Source organism: Meriones unguiculatus, chromosome 18 (genome assembly GCF_030254825.1).
Source record: "Meriones unguiculatus strain TT.TT164.6M chromosome 18, Bangor_MerUng_6.1, whole genome shotgun sequence".
In the NCBI taxonomy this organism is placed as follows: Eukaryota; Metazoa; Chordata; class Mammalia; order Rodentia; family Muridae; genus Meriones; species Meriones unguiculatus.
The window spans coordinates 7,823,147-7,845,680 of NC_083365.1; the positions used below are offsets into that span (position 1 = coordinate 7,823,147).

A 22,534-nucleotide genomic window follows, 5' to 3' on the forward strand; every position below is an offset into this window, starting at 1 on the left:
TGTTAGCGTTAGTGTCTTACCATTCAGTTCTGGAACGAAATCAGCAGCAATGGCAATGGCCTTTATTGGTGTAGGAGCCTCTGGGGCCTCTATGGCTAACAAGGAGATAACTCACTCCTAGCACTAGGATTCCCAACTAAAGATTATGGTTTCTAGGGGCTTTCTTCTCTACACTCGTACTCAGTAGACCCTGTGTATCATGCAGGCATGCTGCTTCATCAAATCTACAAAATGGATGCCACCCTGAGCTATGCCCTATGTCTGTCTCCTGCTCAGATAGCTTCAGCCTTAGTAACATATGGCTCTAATCTTCACACTGCTGCTACCTCATCCCCAAAGGCACATCAGCCCATTCCACACAGAGACAGAAAGTTATGTTCAAAAAGCCTCTACAAATGCTTCACCTCTGAACAGCGGAGACTCAGCTACCTGTCTCACTGCCTCTGTCAGGAGCAATGGTGTCGCTCTTTGCAAACTCAACACTGATTTTGTCATAGTTTGCTGACTCCATTAATGTGTGAGGAGAATTTTCACCCTAGGTGGGACTAGGAAACATCTACCACTAAGCACTTTCTAAGATTCCAATGGCCAATCAAAGTTCACTTTGGAGAAACTAGTATTTCCTTACAGAGCAGAGTGTGGTTACAGGCAGATGTGGATGACCCTAAAGCAGCCACACGAGAAGATCTACCCCCAGTAAGGATATGACTCTTTTGTGGCTGAGTAGAGGGAACGTATTTCCTTAGTCCTTCCCTACCTCATGCGGTTAGGACAGAATTCCGTACAACTGATTGGTAATACTAGTGGTATATCTGACCCCTCATTCAGTGAGGGACCATAGTCAGCAAGCCTAGCCAGTTAATCATATGTATTATATAAATATAGCTTTATTTTATAAAAATGATGAAAGCATTGTCAATATTTTTAAAAGCAAAGCTTCAGTGTATCATATTTCAAATGACCCAAGATATAAAAATACTCGAACGGCTTGATTTGCATAGATGTTTGATTTTGTCCGTATTGTTCAGCAAGAGAGGTAGGTAGAAATAGTAAGTGTAAAAAGGATATGTGCTATTTTTTATGCTATTTCCCTTCACTCAGTACAGGTACCCTTTTAAATATAATTGATTTGCAGATCACACAGGGCAGAGAGCTGTTTTTCAGTCATTGTGAGTCAGGTTTGCTGTGTGCTGTTTTTTGGTATATGTCTCTGTGAGGCCGTAATTGTGATCAGTTAAACAGTTTCCCTCTGAACTCTGAGAGCACACTGTCTGCTGTCTTCAACTCATTATCTTCAGGAGCTATGACAGTTCCTCAAAGGAAATTTCTCAGGAACTACTTGCTGAGTGAAGGCAACCTTAGGTTACTTACCGTTACATGCAGATAGTATAACACATGACGTGTACTTCATGTTCAGTAACGGTCTGCTAAAACACTTGAAAAATAAGTATGCTGCATGTGCAGTACTTGAAAATTTTATAAATATATAAAGCAATTAGGATTTTAAGTCTTTTTAAAATATTCATTAATGGGATGGACTAGTACAAGTGTCTTTATATTGTTACTGTATTTTACATTTTATGAGACAGGGCATCACTGTAGCCTTGAGTGGTGAGAAACTTAGTGTATAGAGGTGCCTTCTGCAGGCTTGTAGTGCTGGGGTTGCCAGCATGCCTCACTGGGCCTGGCTTATATTTTAAATTATTTTTACTTTTAAATGTTCCTTTTACTTTTATCTTTTTATATAATGAAATAAAATATCTACCCTTGGGTTCCCTCCAGATGTCCTGCTTTTGACTACATGTATCTTTGTTTCATTCCTCTTTCTTTCTTAGAAACTTACTAAGTTTACTTAATTCCTCCCATATGTGCATGGATATGGGACCATCTACTGTACTATGGAGAACCTTCAAGCAGACACCTGTAATGAAGAATGTGTTGTCCTTTTTAAGTTGACAGTTAGGGTACTTCATATCTGTAATTTGTTGAGTCTTTCACTAGGGACTACATTATGTTCTTAGCAATTTGATCCTAGAATAATTAACTAAGTGTTAATATAGTCATTTTATAGATGAGGCAGCTGAAACTCAAAAAGTTTAAAAAAATTACCTAAGCCACAAAACTAGTTTGGAAAAGTTAGTATTCAGTTTAGATCTATTGCTCTACAATATATCCTTTTAACCTGCATACAATGCCAAGTAATACATAAGTGAGAAAGTTCTATTATAACACTTGAAACATAAGCATGTATGATGTGTCAGTAACTGGGAAATATTAGGAAATAAAAGTTTTTTTCCCCTTAAATCAAAAAATAGTAAATGTGATTCAGTAATTTGAGTGATGTTTGTTCATTGGTCATGATAGCAGTCTTAAGGATGATGCTTCTCAGTGCTTGAGTACTTGAGTTACTTGGAGTTTACCTTTTAACTGTTTTTGTTTATGCCTTTTCTAGGTTTGAGCGGCCGCTTCTTTGTTACCACTCTCCCAGCATTTTTTCAGTAAGTTTTATTAATTTTGGGATCTTATAGAGATTAGCATTCAGTGTTTCATGAGAATATGTTAAGTAGGTGACAGTGAACCATGCTAATGAGAGGTGAAGGGAAAATGGCACACACACACACACACACACACAAGTTTTCTGTGGATATAGCACTTAGGATCATTGATCATTCAAGATACAGGCCGATGAGCTTCAATGGATTCCTGGGAACAGAACTCCCAGTTTCACTCAGTAGTATACTGGGAATGAAGAGAAGAAAAGGGCTTGTGTAAATTCTTCCTGTGAATCCTGTCTGGGCTGAGAAGGAGAGAGAGGGAAGGCTTACAGGTGAATGTGAGGTACGTGCTTTGCTACTGATCATGAGCGTAGAGATTTGGATGACATAAGTTTGGAAATATGAAGGCATAATTTGTTACTGTGGCAACAGTTGCTATTTTGCTTGAAAAAATAAAAATAATTGGTTGCAAACATGCTAACAAATGAATTGTCTGATTAAATCTTGCTGGAAATTTAGGCTATGGTTGTAGATTAAACAATGATGAAATAGAATATTTAATGCTTTAAGTTTTAGAATTTCTCATTTATATTAAATTAGAATGAATAACACATGCCTTCTGGTTTATGTCTGGCTACAGTTTTTTTTGTTTTCTTCCTTTGAGCTAATTTAAAGTCCAAGCAGAGTTTACAAATGTGAACAATATTTTTTATTATTATTTTGTAATACCGACTTTGATTTATCTAATTTCTACTTGATTTTATAATCTGTAGTGCAAAAGATGGAATATTCCGCCGTTACCGAGGTCCAGGAATCTATGAAGACTTACAGAATTACATCTTAGAGAAGAAATGGCAATCAGTCGAGCCTCTGACTGGCTGGAAGTCCCCAGCCTCTCTAACGTAAGATAGCAATAAAGTGTTGTATGTAAAACAATAGGTCCCATGCTAGTGTGTGGACCTACAAGTCTAGATTTTCCTTCCTATTCCTTTCTTCTTAGCTAGACTACCAATTCCTGTGATTGGTCAATGTCGTGTTTCTGGTTTTTTCACCCACATCTTCTGTAAGTGGTTCTAGTGTCATGAATAGTGAATGGTTGGATTGAAGGTTGGTGTAACAGAAAACCTTTCCTGCAACTTTTGCAGCAAGCTATGCCAACTGTTTTCTCTTTACAAATGTGGTACGGAGTGCTGGTCACCACTATCTAGAAGGACAGATTTTCCTCAAATTGTAGTACTCAGGGATTCCTGTGACTTACATTGAATAAAACTCTGGTGGTTTTGGCTGTCCGGCACAGTGTTTCTGGGGATAGCTTTTGACAATATTTAGTAAAATAGACAAGGCTGAACTGCAATAATTCTTAAACTGTTACTTGACTTCAGTCTTGAATGGCCATATTAGTAATTTTATTTTGTATATACAGCTGTAAGAAATATCCTTAATACCATAGAAACAATGTAATGTCACATCCCATTTACCAAATGGCACCTGTGTTAGTGCTTGAGAGATAATAGAGCTTATCCTAAAAATAGCCCACCTCTGGCATTTCATTCCATAAATAAATGAACACTGATTTTAATGGTAGATGTTGTTCTAGGAGCCAAGTATTTCTGACTTCATTGCATAGGCTTGCTTTCTTCATTCCCTTTATTAGATAACTTAAGACTAATAAGACAGATGGCAAAATACGCTAGAGAGATATGATCATTTGGATAGAGCTGTGAAAATCAACAGTGTAGCTTCTTATATTATGCTGGAAAAAATTGAATCTTGGGCCTATTTGAGGAGGTGTTAAGAGTGGTTGCTCTGAAGGGAGCATTGGGGTGGGAATTTCAGAACAGGAGGAGCTATGGCCCAGATAAGAGCAGGCATAGAAAAAAAAATCTCTCTGTGATTCCTGTTCAATACTTGGTGGATCTTGCTATTTCTCACCATCAAGGTTCTGCTGGACGTTAAAGAAAAAAAGATGCTATAAGTTTCAGAGGAAGTAAGGGGTGTTTTGTTTGGGTTGGAGTTGGAGGAAGGCAAGGGAAGGAGAAAGTGATACAATTAGATTTTATCTAAAATATTGAATAAAATAAACTCTGCTGGATAGCTTAGGGATATTTAAAATCAAGATCATGGCTTCCAGTCAATATTCTAGTGTGGAGTGGAAAGGATTCATGAGCCCTTATCTCTGATTGAGCTATGGATGTTACTGGATTTCTTTTCTGAAAGAGAAAGTCAGTTTTCCTCAAGGGTGTGATTTCCTGCTATGCCAATCATACTCCTTTGGATGGCCCACACCTATAAGTATATACCTGGCACAAATTGGAGTTGATGGTAATGAAGGAGGAGAAAAGAAGAAGGAGAGGAAGGTGACAATGACAGCATGAAGCAAGGGGGCAAAAGGGAGGTGGGGATGGAACTGGGAAGTGTTGGGGTAAGTATGATCAAAATTTATTATGTGAAATTCTCAAAGATTTAATAAAATATTAAAAAGGAAAAAGAGAAAGATTGTTAGGCTTTGTAATGCTATTAAGCTGAGTGTGTGTACATAGTTTCCTGTGGAGAATTAATGAACACAATTACAGTGTTTAAAGCCTTAGAATGAAAGAGAACAGATAGGAAGTAAAGAGTAGTGTGCTTGGGATAAATCTGTGACCCACCTCAAAAGCAAGAAGCTCCATACTAAGCAAATGTCATCAAGAGCAAGTGGATGAGTGACATAGCACAGGAAGTAAAGGCACCTGCCACCGAGTCTACTGACGTGAGTTCTATCCCTGGGCCCCTTGTAGAAGGAGAGCAGTGACTTAAGCAAGTTCTCCTATTGTAGCCCAACTGTGTAGTCACATGTACCACAATCAATGCATGCGATTAAAATTAGGAAAGGAAACTGAAAATTATTCCAGTGAGACAGAGAGAAAAACAACAGTGAAACTTTTTTTAGAATCTAAATAAAAGATACTAAAGGAAGAAATATTAAGTACTTATGATGCTAGGAGACAAAAAAAGACAATCTCTGACAAGGACATAGAATGCAGCAGGGTGACATTGTTATGACCTTGACAAATGGTGGTTAGGATGCAGCCAGATTTAAATGGTTTCATGACATCCACTGAAGAAATTGCAAGAGAGGACTGCTCTTAGAGAATTTTGTTCTGAAGCTGGAGGGCCATGTGAGGGCAGTGTTGCTCAGTTCACGAGATAGGGGTGAGGATGACATGTCTTCATGCTAAAGAGGGTGATATCAGAGAGGTGGAATAATCAGGAATGCAGGAAAAAGGGATGACAGAAAGAATCATGTCATCACAAAACAAACAAAACTCACAGGTTGATAAATTGGCCTGACCAGTCAGGTCGCCTTTGCTGTTGATACCAAGGTGATATGGTAAACATCAGGTTCAAATGTGGTGACAGGGCAGTGAGAGTGATCACATCATGGCTTCTGATTTTACCGTTACACACAAGGAGTGCTTGTTAGCTGACAGTGCTTGTTGAAGGAGGATGGGTAGGACTGAAAGGAAGGAAAAGCAAATGAGTTATGGTAGTTATATCCTGAAAGATACTATACTAGACAGTATTGAGCTTTCGCCTTTGGAAGTTACCTGGATATGTTGTCTTTCTGCATATATAATTTGTTTGCTGTTATGAATTTTTTATATGACAGGATAAGGGGACAAGGATTTGAAATATATTTACAGCAGAGTGGTCTATATAATGACCCTGAACTGTAACCTTTTTGAGAACTGGAGTGAATGGAGGAGAGAAAGCCAGGAGTACAGGCTCAGTGAAGGTGTGGTCCCTGGCCTGAGCTTTGCATGGTTTTGTCTTTGTATGTCACTAGGATGCTTCTCTTTCTTTCTTAGGATGTCTGGAATGGCTGGTCTTTTTAGCATTTCTGGAAAGATTTGGGTGAGTACATTTAAACAGTTATTATATTTGATGATAATATTTTTAAAAAGTGTAAATATAGCTTTTAGGAAAATAAAAATGTATAAGTACTTTTATAAATTCTGTTTTCTCTAAGCCATAAAACTACCCTCATACTTGGTTCATCATGATAATAATGTGTTTATACAAAGGCATAATTTCAAGAGGGACCCCTGGCGCTGTGTCACAGTCATATTTTATGAGATTGGTGTTGAAGTCCTTGTAAAAACAAAAATACTTATGTGATATGGTTCTATTTTAATTCATCCCCCCCCCGGGAAATATCTGTGTAAATAAAAAGATTCTCTAGGAAGCATGAAAGTCAGTCTGTGTATTGAGATGCAACAAACTGTAGCCTGAGAAGGGCTTTCTGGTTTTGTAATAAAGCTTTCATTAAACAGCCATTGTTATTACAGCATCTGATGTTTCTTATCTGTTGTTGAACTACAGTGATGGAATTGGCATAGTTGCTACAGAAACCAAGAGTTGTGTACCACTAGTATAAAATTCTCTCCTTGTATGTGCTTCTATAATAACATATGGTCACTCCAGATTTACAACAATTATTTAGGCCAAATGCTGAATTATTTCTTGGTCTTTAATATGACCTTTGACCATTTCTTTCCCTTCTCTGTAGAAAGAGCTTAATGCCATTTATTATGTATTGTGTTTGAATTGTTTGTTTCCTGCTTTTGAAGAGCACCATATTGTAAAACTTATGTACTTTTGAACTAAGTCTAATAATAACAGACTTACGATAAAATTCTGTAGCAGTTCCCTGTGATCTAGATGGGGACATCTCACATCTTTTCTTCCATTTAACACAATGTACAGAAATCTTTCATAGCAAGTTATATTGTGATGGTATACATTCATAAGGTCCCTTTCTTGAAGCCTGCAGAAGGCTGTTAGGTTAGGTTTGGTAGATATTCAGAGACAGACTGTAAAAGGAAGCAAGAAGCTTTTGATACCACTGAAGAGATCTTGCTGGTTGCTCCCACGTAAGAAGGATATTAAAAGGATTCTGAAATGTATGTGTAAAGGGGATCATGAGCTTGTTCCTGAACTCCTCAAGAGTATACTATACATCCTGTTTTGTAGATGAGCTCTGAACACTAAGCTCCACTGTAACTTTGAATGAGAACATGCAGTGCTGGCTGCAACAGTTCAGATGTCTAGAGGAAGGAATGGCCTTCCTGGGCACAGAAGAACTTACCTGTTCATGGAGGTCTTGATTTGACCACTGGTTGCAATGATATTATTTCTTTTATTTAATAATTATTTCATTTAGTCTCTTCATACAAGAGACTAAAGATTTGTAGCAAAATTTAGCTCTAACTTAATAATATATGAAATTATATACATCAATGATTTCATATTGTATCATATACAATATATTCCTTTATATTTAGTTATACTATATTATTTTATATATTATTAAGTATATATTTCATAATATATAGTTAATATATATTAAATAAGTTCAGTATTATCAGCTGACATTTTAAAATATTTTCTATAAAATAGAGTAGGATGTTTTTATGTAATGAAAGCATATAACATTGAGCAGGTATCAGTATTTTGACCCGAGGATACATGATTAAGTAAACAGAAACATAAAAATCTAAAGCTAAACCGGATCTCTTGTAATCAGCTATATATAAAGCTTCATAATGCCACAACTCTAGTCTTTCATAAAGATCTCTAAAGCTACTATGAACTCAGAGTAACAGATGGATTTTTATGTCTGTGGCTATACAAACAACTTAATTAATTACAGCTCTTAATAATTGTTTATTAAATCATTAGTCTTTAGTAATAATTACCTACTAACCCACGATATTGTTGAATTTCTTTATAATTTCAAATAGATTTATTGAAGGATAAGTTTATACAAGAAACTTGAAACATTAAAATAAGAGAATACTTTAAAGTGCTAACTATACTCAGAATGCAATGATTCAGAGAATGATTCAGAATTTTGTAGTTTAAAATTTCACGTAGGAAGTTTCTTCCATGTTTGAATCATTTGTTTTGGAGAAAGGTCTGTGACACTGCCGAGAAGCTCCTAAACTGTGTCTGTTCATTGCGGCCTCTGAGTAAGGTGAAGCAGCATGTATGCACAAAGCAAGTTCCAGATATGTCCATGAGTCAGCAAGAGGCAGTGACCTTCAGGATCCTCTGTCTCTTTAGCCCAGTAATGACAGTGAGTCATCAAGAAAGCATAAAGTGTTCCATGTACAGTTTTTATATAGAGCCAGAACTTAATAATATCTGTGAAAACATTAGAAGTTGGAAACTACATTCCAAAGAGCTCCAGTCCACAAAATACAATGCAATCAATTAGGCACAGAATTAAAAGGCACCAATTTAGACATTAGCAGACCACAAAAACAATTATTGAATGATCTTCCCAGAACTCACAAAAACTGATGAAATGAGTCCAAGTTTCTACTTTTATTTCATGTTTCTCAAAATCTGTTGTTCCTATTAGTTTTTAGTTTATACTAAATCAATTAAATATTTTATTATAGCCTGTTCTAAATTAGAAGCAAAGATGGTCTAAAACAATATGAGGAAATATGGCCGTAGCAGTCTACTTCTAAGTAGACTTTGATTTGAATTAACAGTTCACATGTATAATTCATATATTGTTTAACGTTAGGAAAAGTGTGAAAAAATTTAAGTGGTTCATACTCTCAGGCATCATTTTGTTTTACATAGGCATTAATAAGTGCCCAAGGGTTTCATGTATTAACAGATTCCATGTTCAGATTAAATACTGAGCAATAGGTAATGATTTCATGAAGGATATTTGAAAACTGCTTGTGATGGCAGAAAGATCTGGCAAAGTAATTTGACCAGACCTCTGTCAAGATCCTGAGCTTTGAAGAATATTTCTTACAAGATGTGATTTTGATAATTACTGTTTCTCAGTGCTACAAAATTTGATTGGCTAATTAGGAATCACATGAGTCTAAACTTTGGGCCCGTGTGGAGAGACAGTCCGTAGACTGGACTTGCAGCTGGAACCCTGCACTGCAAGTGAACATTTCATTTTCCTTTGGACTGCAGCGTCTTCACAACTATTTCACAGTGACTCTGGGGACCCCCGCATGGTGTTCTTACATCTTTTTCGTCATTGCCACTTTGGTGTTTGGCCTCTTCATGGGTCTGGTAAGATAACATCAGTCGTTTTTCTTGCTCTTAAAGAGAATTTCATGTAAAATTAAAAGATAGTCATGAAAGGAAAAACACATAAATATCATTTTGTGTCAATTAAAGCAGTAAATTTGCTTTTTGGTTTCAATGGTAATGTGTAATATAATGGGAAATTCATTAATTATCACCGTCTAGTCTTATCTTTTAAGTGTTCTGAATATTAATGCTGCTAAGAATGTACATAGTGATTAATGAGGAAATAAATATCTTCCCTGAATTGGTAATCATTTTTCAAGTCAGGGAAGTTACTATGTTCTCACACAAAGCTCCTTGCTTTGACCACAGTGGTAGAGACAAAGAATGTACTTAGATGACAGACTATTTTCTTGTTCCTATCCTCCAGTTGAATATCTAATTGTGACCATATTCTTCTTAAGAAGTTTTTAATTAAGTTATTCTCTCATGTATTACGTCAGGAAAACCGTATTCTCTCCTCTCTCTCCTGTCAGCCCATCCCCCCGCACCTCCCTCTTCCCCATCCACTCCTTCTCTGTTTCCCTCCAAAAAGGGCAGGCCTCCCAGGGATGTCAACCAAATGTGGCAGATCAAGTTGTAATAAGACTAGACAATTCCCTCATATCATGGGTGTATGAGGCAACCCAGTAGGAAGACAGGAGTCCCCAAAGCTTGCAAAAGCCTGATCAGATTCTTATGTATTGCCTCTGGTTCCCTGAGGTTAGTTTTTTTGTTTATTTGTTTGTTTGGTTTGGTTTGGTTTTTGTTAGAGAACATAGAGGAAAGAACATGGTTACTGCTGTAGAACAAACAAACAAAAAACAGACAAAGGAAGTCATGGGACATGAAAGTTTGTATCCCATAGGGTTTGAGTATCTTCTCTTCTCGGGTATTAGTGAATAATACATTGACTTGCTTAAATACAGAAGTTGCTATAAATTTTTTGTGACATTTCAGGTTTTTGTTTGGTTTAGTTTAGTTTTTTCTTTTTCCTGAGGTAAATATTTTAGATGTTTCGCTTAATGTATACATGGACATTTTGATTGTATGTTAAACTCTAATTAAGATAATATGCTTTCTGAAAAGTTTTGTTGGTTATTAATTATGTAGTTTCTAAATATTTTATAATAGAAATAATTGATAATTTTGAAACATCTAGATAAAGAGTACACTGTAGACTTTTGGTAAGGCTATTTACATTTTTTTTTATGAAATTGGGCTATCTAGCAAGGTCTTAAAATTGAAAATAGCTAGCAGTTGACATTATAGTGCCATCACAGATAAGTTACAACTTAGTAGGAAACAGTTACTACAGAAAGCTAAAGCAGCTTGACCTCTTTCTTGACAGTTCTTTATCTACACTTTAGCTCATTTTTTTTAGTTTGGCTTTGGATGTTAGCTTTAGAAGTGGGGTGGAACATAGCTACCTGTATGAATAATTATTTAGGCCCCAGCTATGTCTTAGTAATTTTATTGCTAACTAACATGGCCTCCATTGCCCTGGTTTAATGGAATTTGACTGTACAATAACAGGTATAAGTTCTATGCTTCTTCTGCCTTTTGTTGTTATTGTTTCACCAGAGTGGGAACTACATGAGTATTTCTCCTCTAGGGGAGACAGGGAGAGACCAAATGTGGAGATGTTGGTGAATCAGAGGTGCAGACCTTGGTAGTGTCGGTGTGGATGGGAAAACTCTGCTCAACTGACAGGGTTTTAGCATCGCATGCCTATCTGTAGAGACTGATTTATTTTATTTTATTTTTTGGAAATTTAGATTGAAATAACCCTTAGGAGGGTATCATAAGCTTAAAGGCAGGGTAGAATTGACCGCAGACTGGTCAGTTGATTAAACGAAAAACACTGTTATGTCTGGACAGGGAATTGAGAAGATAAATCAATAAATTAGCCTATTAATAGATTTCCAAAAAGGAGCAAACACCTCTCTGCTCATCATTCTATAATTTTAAACAATGTTAAATTTACCTTCAATAATCATTAATTTTTTTATGTACTTTTAAAAATAAATTTCTTGTTTATATGATTAAGAGATTTGAAATGGCCATATTATTTTATTTTGAATTACTTACTTCAGAATACCATTTTTGTTATCTTAGAAAACAAAGAAATACCATATCTTTGTTATGATCACAGAGACAGTATTTCACAGTTGTCTGTTTATCTTAGCTTCATAAAGAATACTAGTTTGTATATAACATTAAGATAAAGGGAAAACATAGATGACAGAGATCCTTCAGCTTGACAGAGCGCCTTCAGCCTGGTTCTTATTAGCCTAGGGAGCAGCTTCCCATGTCCCCAGGTTCCCCAAGAATGACATATCCACCAAGATGCCAGACTCTAAAGAGATTTCGTGTAGTGTTACTTAATGAATCAAATAAATCTGATAGATTTATTCACATGATTTCCAAAATTTGAAAAATTAGCTTAGTAGTGAAAGGAAAGAGGGTTTTGAGTTGCTCTGTTTGATCCCAGGTAACTAAAGGATTTGGAACTCAGGGCCTTTCTGAACAGCAGTGGGTCAGTCTGCAGGAGTCTCCATTGCCTGGGGCTGAAAGCCTCACCCTGGCTTGCAGCCCTGTGAAACTTGATCTTGCTTGTCTCTTCCCTCCTGTGAGTCCTCATGTAGCTGAACTTTAACAGACAAGGGCAGGACATTTTTCATAGGAAATGTCTGAAGTCATTGCTTCATATAAGCGTGGATGTTGTTTTATTTTTTCCCAAAATTCAAAAGATAACTTCGCCTGACAGATAAAATATTATATGCCATTTTTCACATGGGCTCAGTTTGAGAATCAAGTACATATTTTGCAGTTTTTGAAAGGGATCTGTGCTCACTCAGCATCACAGCCTGCCATCACTAACTGCTTGAAAGAAGCCATGGAGAATCTAGGAGCGATCCAGGTAGCCCTAAGTAGTGGCTTTCAGCTGCTGAAATCATTCATAGAACAGTAAAGGGGTAGGGCTTGTGTTTGTTTCCGTTCCCTGGTATCTGTTTCTGTTGTTGTGCAGGCACTGCCTAAACTTTGGTGCTAAGTAAATTACTTTCACAATACCTGTGATCTTTGTCTAGCCCAAGGCCTCCTATAGAGGAAGGTCTGGAATGTTATAGGCATAGATGCTGTCATCTGTGGGGAAAAAAAAATGCATCTGTCTACTTCATTTAGGTGCTTCTTTCTAGGTAGAAGCCAAAACATGAAAGGGTCATTGTATAAGATAAAGAAAGTACCATTTATCTATAAGCAATGTTTATAAACTTTGTCATTTTGTAGTGGCTTAGAAACTGGAATAACCCTTGAAACAGAAAATAATCTGGAATCGAGAGAATCTTAAAAGGATTGGAAGATTTTTCTTCCCAAATTTTGAGAAGGAAGACATGATGGAATTGTGTACAACATAAATAGATGTTGATGGTGAGCTAGCCCATAGACAGCTTTTTATACACTATGGCATGAGAGCGGACTTAAGTGACATGTCCTTGGCCACACAGCCAACTCCAGACAGAGGCAAGACTGCACTGTGAATCTCTTCTAGACTGGAGGACCCAGTTAGTCCTCCACAGAGCTCAGGTCTGTCGTAAGTGTGACTTGCTCTCTTTGGAGTCTGTGGAATGCTAGAAACACTGGATTGCTGAAAAATTCTACCTCCTTATGGAATTAAATAAAAATAAAGTCACAAAAGGTAGTAAACACATGACTCTCACTTTTAAAATGTAATTTTCAAACTTGGTCCAACAGATAGATATGTTTTAATCTTTGCTGTTTAAACCAGTTATGTAGCCGAAGGCTTATTCTCTAACCCCAAATTTCTCCCTTTATCTCATTGGCTTTTGTGGATGCCTTGCCTCAATTACAGGCCCTCTATAGACCCATGAATATCATGAATACCACTTGAACAACTTAGAGGAGCCAGGCAGCCATGTCTCCCATTGTCTACCGTGCCCAGGGCCCTAGCTGTTCCTCATTCAAATGGGAAATCGGAATCCTATAGTGGATGTCATCTCTTTATCCTTAAAGTATCAGAGTGCTTTATTCATGGTTCATATTGTTGGAGGACACATTAAATAATGATGATTAGGCGTACAACAGATTTTATGTGAAAGAGGTTTATTAGATGGAGGTGAAGAGAGAGGGAGAAGGGAGAGCAGGGCATGATGAGGGGAAAGAGAGAGGGGGTGCCCCAACAGAGAAAGGGGAAAGGGCAAGAGGGACCAAGAGGCAAGAGGCCAAGAGAGAAGAGACCAAGAGAGAGACCACATGGCAGGCTGGTAAAGGGAAGGTAACCACACCTTCCAGTTGTGGCCACCTGGCTGGTGATACATAATGACATCATAGGTTGCTAAGCAACCCAGGAGCAGGTTTAGTTCCAAAATACTAATACATATGAAACAGATGTTTTTTTCCATATTGATTTATAGTTAAACTGCTGTTTTTCTCCCTTTTCAACATTTCTCTCTGAGCTGTTAACATGAACCTTTAACCTAAGTTGAACAAATGAATATATGTATACGTATGGTCTTGAATACAAAGTAGGATGCTCTTATGTTTTACTATAATCCGAAGGACTATGGCTTTAATATGCTATTCCTGTTTTTGAAATCTCATCATTCAAAGAGAAGTCTTCCTCCATGTGTTAGCTAGGCAAAAGAAGACATATGCAAGCAAGCCATGCATGTGTGCCATACTGCTGAGAGCAGTGCCTGTATTTCTGTAGCCAGGGGGGCGGTGTGGGGGTGAACTGCAAAGGCTGAGGCCAATCAGGTAGAAAGCTTGTCTGACATTTGCAAGAAGAGTGAGGGTGTGTCGTGGGGGTAAGATATAACCTCATGCATGGGCAGCTTCTTCCAGGTTTGATCTTTCTGCGTGGTCACATAGGGCAGTGGAATGTTGCAGTTGGAGAGTTTGGCTCAGGTTTATTCTGGTTCCAGTTAACTCTACCCTGTTGATTACAAACAAGCCAATTAATGGATTAAGCCAACAGTTTCACTAATATGATCCATTCTTGTCTCTAGGTGTGGATATGGACTGAGGTGATTCTTCCCTTAAGAAACTTGTAGTTTTTCAAGAAGAATAAAAAAGACTTTTATAACACAGTAGAAAGTCACTGGTACATCAAGGTCAGATGTGAAGCCACCCAGTCTCTGCTTAAAATAGAATTTAGTTCTCAACAGATTTAAAAAATATATATGAAGTTTTTTTTTTTCAATATTCAAGAATCATGTACTCTTGCACTCTTCTGTATTTTTCTGAAGGCTTTGACTAGCTGCTAAGTGTCTGGTTAAGCAATACAAATCTGATTTGAGGCAGGTTGGCAGTTTGTCTTGTCTACTTGGTGTGAAGTCACTTTGTTTCCCCCAGGTCCTGGTGGTGATCTCAGAGTGCTTTTATGTGCCTCTTCCAAGAGCTTCATCTGAACACTGTGGTGAGTCTGAGAAGTCCTCATGGGTAGAGGGTCTAGAGTTTTTTGGTATTCTTTGCTTTAGCATTTTGGCTCTAGCTCTGCACTCCCTTCACCAAGCACACAGTCACCTCTATTGAGTTCCCTAAAGATGTATTCGCCATATAACTTTGAATAAAATTTACTTTCCTCTTTTAAAATTAGAAAATACTTCATATTGAAGATTGCATTTTCTCTTTGGGCGTATCTGCCTTATTTTTCAGTGGACAACTTTTGCTTTTGAATTGGAATGAAAGATTCTTAGAGGAACTCAACATTTGTTGCGATTCCAAGACAGTTGTCACTATGTCAAGTACTTCAAGAGCAATTTACCCCAGTCTGCATCTATTCTCTCTACTTCTGGGCCTAAGTGGCACTGGCCTTGATGGCCTTTATTCATACTGTTGAATTTCTCAGGAGTTTAAATACAATCATGTCATTAGTTCTTGAAGTCTGTAAGACTTCATAGACAGCTAAATAACATATGTGACCTTCAACATTGTGGAGTGTGAAAGGCAGTGCTAAACTCCATTCCCATCTGCCCTACCATCACAGTCAGTGATGCTCCTGTAGGGGAATATGTAATTTCTAGATATGGGTAAGCTGCAATCAGAAAACCTGTTCATGTGATACCAGCACTTTGGGAGCAGAAAACTTCCCATTTGTTCATCTCATGGTTAAAGCTCAAGTTAAATACTAAGTTGCCATTGTTTATCCAGAGGTTATTTTCTCTCTTCTCTCCATAGAGCAGGGTCAGAGGCCCAAGGAGGCTCAAGGAGCTGAACAGCTACAGGATGCAGAGGAAGAAAAGGATGACTCAAATGAAGAAGAAAACAAAGACAGTCTTATGGATGATGAAGAAGAGAAAGAGGACCTTGGAGATGAGGACGAAGCAGAAGATGGTGAGGAGGAGGACAACCTGCCAGGCAGTATGGATGAGGAAAGAAGTGACACCAAATACCAAGGAGTCTTGAAGGAGCGCAGTGTGTCCCAAGAGGAACTTGAACCCAGTGAAGCTCATCCAGCTAACACACAGGAGGTGGTAGAAGACTCATTGAGGCAGCGCAAGAGTCAGCATGCCAACAAGGGGCCATAGGATGCATGGTGTCGTTTCTAAAAATACAGGCCACAAAAAAATAAGTCTGCTTCTGTCTGGTCTGCAGTTTAAGCCAAATTCTTAGGGTTTGTTTGTTTGTTTGTTTGTTTGTTTGTTTGGGGGGACTGAATGAGCAGTGTTCATTGTTTGAAGATGGTTGATCTCTGGTCCTGTGGTTACATGGTAGTAAGCCCCACTGTCCTAACGAGAGTACAGCATGCAGCCATCTTGTTGTTAGGATCTTTGTGGGGACTTAAGTGGAGAATAAGTTGATGTGCTTGAGGGCCAAAGAGTCAATCAGAGGACTCACTAGCATCTTTAGAAGTGAGGCTGCTGGCCTGATAAGGTGAGAGGAAAGTCATATTATTTCAGAGCACCCTTGAAGTACAGGAGGTGTCTGAGTCTTCATATTTGAACATTTGTTTTTGTCACATTAGAATCATCTGTTACCACAGCCGACAAACACTGTCTTGGGGCTAGAAATTGCAGGAGACCTGGATACAGATACAACCTTAAAAAGGAGCTCTGGCTGCTGTTGTCTTATTTCTTAGCTTTAATTCCTGTGACTCTACCTCTGTGGACCTAAAGACTCCGTACAGTCACAAGTGTTCTACAGTGAAAGCGCAGACAGTGGTCAGTCTGCATCCACTGCTCTCATTCGATTTAGACCTCTAGGTAATCAGCAACCACAGCTGAGGAGGCCAAGATGGCCAAGTATCTCAAAGACATGCTATAGTCCCTGAAAGTTCAATAGGTAGTAGAGGCTTCATAAGACAGGTATGAACAACTTGTTTAGGTCAACCTGTAGGACTTACAGGGTAACTTCTTCAAGAGTTCCTTCAGCCACATTCTTTGTTTTTCTGAACCCAGAGTGCTCATAGTTCTGTCACTACAAGGTTGCTTGGTAAAGGTGACTTCAGGTTTGTGGGGTTTAGTTTCCATCTCAAGGGGTTCTCTGTCTCTGGAAGCACTTTAATAACAACTGACAGAGAATGTCTGCTTTGCTTTCAGTGATGTGCTCTTTGTGAAAAAATGATGAAAATCAGTATCAGGTGGTAAAATATTTGATTTTGTTTCTGTCTCCCTTAATCCTCTAGAGAATTGTATTATAAAATCTCTCCCTACTCAATCTGATATCAGTATCAAGGAACCAAGCTCCCTTTAAAAAAAATCTTGCCATCTCCTCTCTTACTTTCTTTTGTTTGAGAATAAGTCCATAAAATTAGATTCCAGCTACATGAAAGCTGACTAAAGTCAATCTTATTCCCCTTGGTCGAGTCAGAATAATGGCTGCAGGTTTATGAAATGTAAAATGTTGTATCATTTTAAAGAAGGGATATGTGGTGTATTTCTTGGCTGCTTAGATAATTCTTTGCCTGCATTAGCTGCCAACAGGAGGCTTACTGGTGGTGGGGTTTCAGCATCTGTCCTCCCGTGCTGCATGAGGCTGCTGCCAGCCTTGCGCAAAGAAAGATATTATTGTGACAAATCATTTTATTAATGTTTTTATTTCATCTTTGTAACTTAATTAACTATCAGTTCAAAGCTGAGGCCATCACAAAACTGCTTACTCTCCCATGTTTGGGCCCTTCTGGCTTCCTTTCTCACGAGGCTCACGTCTGTGCTCTGTGAAGCACCCTCCTCCAGTTGACATGCCTGCTGGGCTTTAAGGGGTGTCTGACAAGAGAAGGCTGGAAGAATTAGTCTGCCTTGGCTTTTATATGATTCTCAACCAGTTTCCAGTTGGACCCCAAACACTATTTAATTATACAATGAGATAATATGTTTCCTTTCTGAATAATACATAAAAGAAATTAGAGGCTGGGAAAAAAAGTTATGGATAGAAGGTCCAGTCCAATAAAATTATATTTATCTGTAGAAATCATTTTTCCTAGACTTTCTGTTTCTAACATCCTGGAAAAAAAATTGAGTTTCTGGTAAATAGTCCAGAAATTATTTAGCTAATTTAATTTCTTTACATTTGAAGACTTTAGGTTTATTTTCAGTATTTAGTTAATATAAAATTAAAGGAAAAATCAACTTAAATTAGATCAACATTTAATATAACTTTATTTTTTGTGTACATAATAAATTTAATCCAGAAGTTAAATGCATGGAAACATGATTTTATAAAACAAAAGTAACCATGCTTCCCCCCCCATTGCCATATCTGCTCTTGTAGGATGCTATTTTCTGTTTGTTAAAATTGGTGAATGAGATGGCACTTGTGGAATGAGGGTATGCAGTGCTTTATGTACAGGTAGTTAGAGTAAGGTGCCTTGTTCTTCACTGGAATATATGAAAATGCCAGTTAAACCTCTTTAATTTTTTTTCTTTTACTATTCACCTCCTTAACTGTGCTCAATCACACCAGCTTGCTTAGAATCTCATGGAACCAATGCTCAGGCAATTTCACTTTTTTGTTGTTGTTATTGTTTTGTTTTGAAAGCTAATCATGGAACATGTAAGGGATGGCACATTCACTGCCCAGGCCATTGCATGGAATCACTACAGTCTTGTCCTGTACATAGGATCTATACTGGTTTTCTATAGTAACTAGTGTAATTGAAGGCAAACAAGCTTGACACAGATAAGCTTTGGGCAGCTGAATAATCTACACGTTTAGTTTTTAGTATCAAATACTGGCTGATAATTATGATACTGCCACATGGTTTGAGTCTATGTAAGCTTGAGTAAGTGCATCTTGTAGCATCTACGGGAAGTGTGGGGGGAATTAAAATGTGAGAATTTCTACCATGTGGCTTTTTGTAAGATAGGAAACAATAGAGTCCAAAGGGAACTTTTAAGAGATTGAAAAGGGTGAATAATATTTCAGCATAAAATCCTAAGCTTGAATAAGAGAAAGAAGAAGAGATTGGTGCTGTTGCTGGTGTGTGCAGATTTTCTGGGTTCTTCCTTTTAATGTTCCACTGTTTTTCCTGTCAGTATTGTAGATGTGTGATGACTTGCCTGTCAAATTTATCAACTGTTGAGAAAGTAATAGTGTAAATCTTTGTGCCAACGAAACCTCTGCCAGTGTTGTCTCTTTACCTCATTCTTGTATTTGGTCCTGTCAAGATTGTAGCTTGTCTGACAGAAGCCATAGTGGAGTCTGAGGAAACCTGCCAGGTCAGTTTTTTGAGCAGCTACCCAAAGCCGGAGGCTCCGCTGAGAAGCCTTGGACAGCTTCAGCCTAGCTGTAAACCTCAGTGGCATACTCTCTAACGGTGTGTGGAGACTGGCTTGCTGTTCACATGTGGCTTTGAATCGTTTCTGATGTGACAGAATTTTATTTGTCTCTTGACAGCTTTGTAGAAATGCAATTTTTATAGTAAAGACACTGTTCATTTGGAAGTGAATACATTATAAAATTGGTGTGTTTGTTCTTTGTAATAGTTTGATTATTTGGCCCAGTGTATTTATTTCTCTTTACCTGTGTATTCTGTGCTCTCTAAAATAGATGTGCAGAACTGAAATGAGAAATCAGTGCATCATTTCAAGTACTACATTGCCTGCATTACAAATTCTCTGATCACAGAATTATACATAACCCTGACCTTACATACTGCCATTTTATTGTCACGTTCCATTTGTGTCAAAATCTAAAATGGTAGTGATGACTAAGTAAAGCATAATGGTGTATTGCTTTTTCATATAAATATTTTCACAAAAAAAGCATCTGTGGAAGCAGTTGAAAATATTACTTTGTTAAAAAAATAATTCTCCTCTGTATTTATTCTCTGACTGTTCATTCTCCACCTCTTGTACCTGAACTTGGTGAAATCCATGCCATGGTTTCATGGTTAGTGAACGATGTAAGGGCTTCTCAGCACATCACAGCTCATTGTGCCATCTGGAGGAGCTCACCACATTTGCCGTGGCCAGGGCTGGTGCATTAATCAATGACTGCTATTCCTCCAAGATGCTGGACTTCACAGTCCGGAGACTAGGACTCACACAAGGACTTAACCTGCTCTCACCATTGCAGCAATACAGAAAGCATAAAGGCCAGGTGACTCCTTTGAACACACACTGATGTCATGGATATTAAAATTATCCCTTTTGAAAGATAGCAGTGAGCTGTCTGGTTAAAAACAAAACAAAACAAAAAAGCCAACCAACCAAACAAACAAAGGAAAAAAAAAGCAATAAAGTCAGTAAGTTTGTTTTTTTCGTGTCTTTTTACCAAAGTAAAGCTGAGAATTCTGTCTGTGTAGGTGAACCTTAGTGAAGTTCTTCACTAATCAGGTAGATTTTGTCCCTTGTTGGTTTGTTTATTTGTTGTTTGTTTTTTGTTTTTTTTTCTTGAGAGAGTTTCATATCTTTCCATAATGTTTTTTCCTGTTTGAATGATACTTATTAATTTATAAATTCCCTGAGTATATAAAGTGGGATTCTATTTAATCATAATTTAACATTAGTCACCCTCTGGAAAGTCTTTTGTCATCAGAATGTAGAGTGTCTTGTCACTGGTGGAACGCTTCCTTTTCTGGAATCACAGTTACTTAGGTGGTAACCATATGATACACACAGAAAATATCTCTGCTGCAAAAGGACAGAATGCTTGCTAGGTTCACACAGTTACCAAGTCATTTCCATGGAATCGACTGTCCTTTGAACCCATGCTCCCTGGGAAATAAGCTATAAGCACAGATATCAAGCACATGATAGATTACAGGTTGACCCCTTGATTATTTTCACTAATAGCAATAATTTACAGTGTGTTTTGCTTTGCATATCCTTAACTACTGTAAAGTAACGTACCAAGCCAAGCCAACTGATCTTTGGACTCTTCCACTTACTGGAAAATGAGGAATTTTGTTGTTGTTGTCACTTGTCTCTGTTTTAATATTTTGTTTTGTATTTGGGGCTTGTTTTTAGAAGCAGGGTCATGCTGGGTATCATACTAGTACTCAAGACCTGTCCCCTGACTAGCCTCTGATCCACACTCTCTAGACTTAGAATCCCTCCCTCAACTCCCTAAGTGTGATTGTAGGCATTCGCCTCTTTGTCTAGCATTGTATTTTTAAGTAGCATAAAGTAGGATGATTAAAAAGCAATTTTTATTGTCTACAACTTCTATTTTAAAGCTATAGATCTGCCCTTCTTTGTTAACAGCAAGATCAGCCCCTCGCCTGGTAGTGTAGGGCGTCCTAACTGTAGATTCAAGTAATAGCCTCAAGACACCATCTACAGCTGCGAGAGCTGGTACAAGGACCTTATGAAATGCAGACAAGAGTTTAGGCTTTGATACAAGCCAGAAGAGCTTTGTGTTTGTTAAAATGGGGTTTTTGATAAAAACAATTTCTAGATGTAACTCTGTATACCTGGTAAGCGCTGTGACAACAGAAATTTGAAAGGTACTACAAAAATGAAATGTTGGTTGCAATAGGAAAGTTGAACTCAAAAGAGCATACAAAAGAGTAACAGGTGAAAACATGGCACAAGTGAGAGAGCTGTTTGGCCCATCTTGGTGGTGGTGGTGAGAAGCCCACTTCTCTGGAGCCACTGACTACACACATGCTTTATCGGTTCTCCAGATAACCAGATATACAAAGCTGGGCTCCTACAAGTTGGGAATGAACTGGAAAATCTAATTCTCATCTCTGTTCCTGGCAAAGCAAAACCTCGTCAGCCCATGAAGACAAGGGTGCAGACGAGTCACCCAAAAGCATAGTCATGAGCCTAGATTTAAATAAGCTGGTGTTTGAATTCACAGTACCTTTTTACACTTAAAACCAAAAAACTAAACCAAACATTTTGCGTATGAAGGCTAATGGGCCAAATTTTTAGAAAGAACCAGTATTGAGCCTAGGAGACCTTGTAGCCAGTAAAGCATGGCTCCATCCAGAAGCAGACTGAAAAAGATGCAGAGACCCACAGCCAAACATTAGGCAGAGCTCAAGGTGTCTTGGAAAACAAGTTGGTGGAAGGAAAAAGGGACCCAGAGGGGACAAGAACTCCACAAGAAGACCAACAGAGTCAACTAACTGAGGACCATGGAGGCTCACAGAGACTAAGCCATCAACCAAAGAGCATGCATTGACTGGACCTAGGTCCCCTACACATATGTAGCTGATGGACAGTTTGGTCTTCATGAGATTCTAGCAAAGTGGGGCCTGTCTTTGACATGGACTCTGTTGCCTGCGTTTGGATCACTTCCTCCTACCTGGGTTGCCTTGTTGGGCCTCAGCAGAAGAGGATTCCCTTAGTCCTGATATGACTTGATGTGCCAGGAAGGGTTGATGGGATGGGGCTCCTCTTTTCATAGAAGAGGAGGGTGAAAAGGGAGGGAGGGAGGAACCAGAGGGACAGGGAGAAGAGGAAGGAGGGCCCTGCAATTCGTATGTAAAGTGAATCAAAAAACAAAACAAAACAACCTGAAAACATCCTGAACATGGT

General features: G+C 38.1%; 1 protein-coding gene across 3 annotated transcripts in view; it reads left to right on the forward strand.

Annotated features, from left to right (window-relative positions):
- Tmx4 (thioredoxin related transmembrane protein 4) overlaps window positions 1-19,525 on the forward strand; it is a 36,247-nt gene extending 16,722 nt beyond the window's left edge. Inside the window, exons 3-8 of one of the 3 annotated variants that reach the window (XM_060371633.1) lie at window positions 2,453-2,498; window positions 3,269-3,397; window positions 6,344-6,389; window positions 9,372-9,584; window positions 14,958-15,021; window positions 15,783-19,525. In XM_060371633.1, the coding sequence (XP_060227616.1) occupies window positions 2,453-2,498; window positions 3,269-3,397; window positions 6,344-6,389; window positions 9,372-9,584; window positions 14,958-15,021; window positions 15,783-16,132 (848 nt within the window). In that variant the 3' untranslated portion in view covers window positions 16,133-19,525. The remainder of the gene's footprint in view (window positions 1-2,452; window positions 2,499-3,268; window positions 3,398-6,343; window positions 6,390-9,371; window positions 9,585-14,957; window positions 15,022-15,782) is intronic. The other 2 variants (XM_060371634.1, XM_060371635.1) reach the window with 2 other exon arrangements.
- Window positions 19,526-22,534: the final 3,009 nt, after the last annotated feature.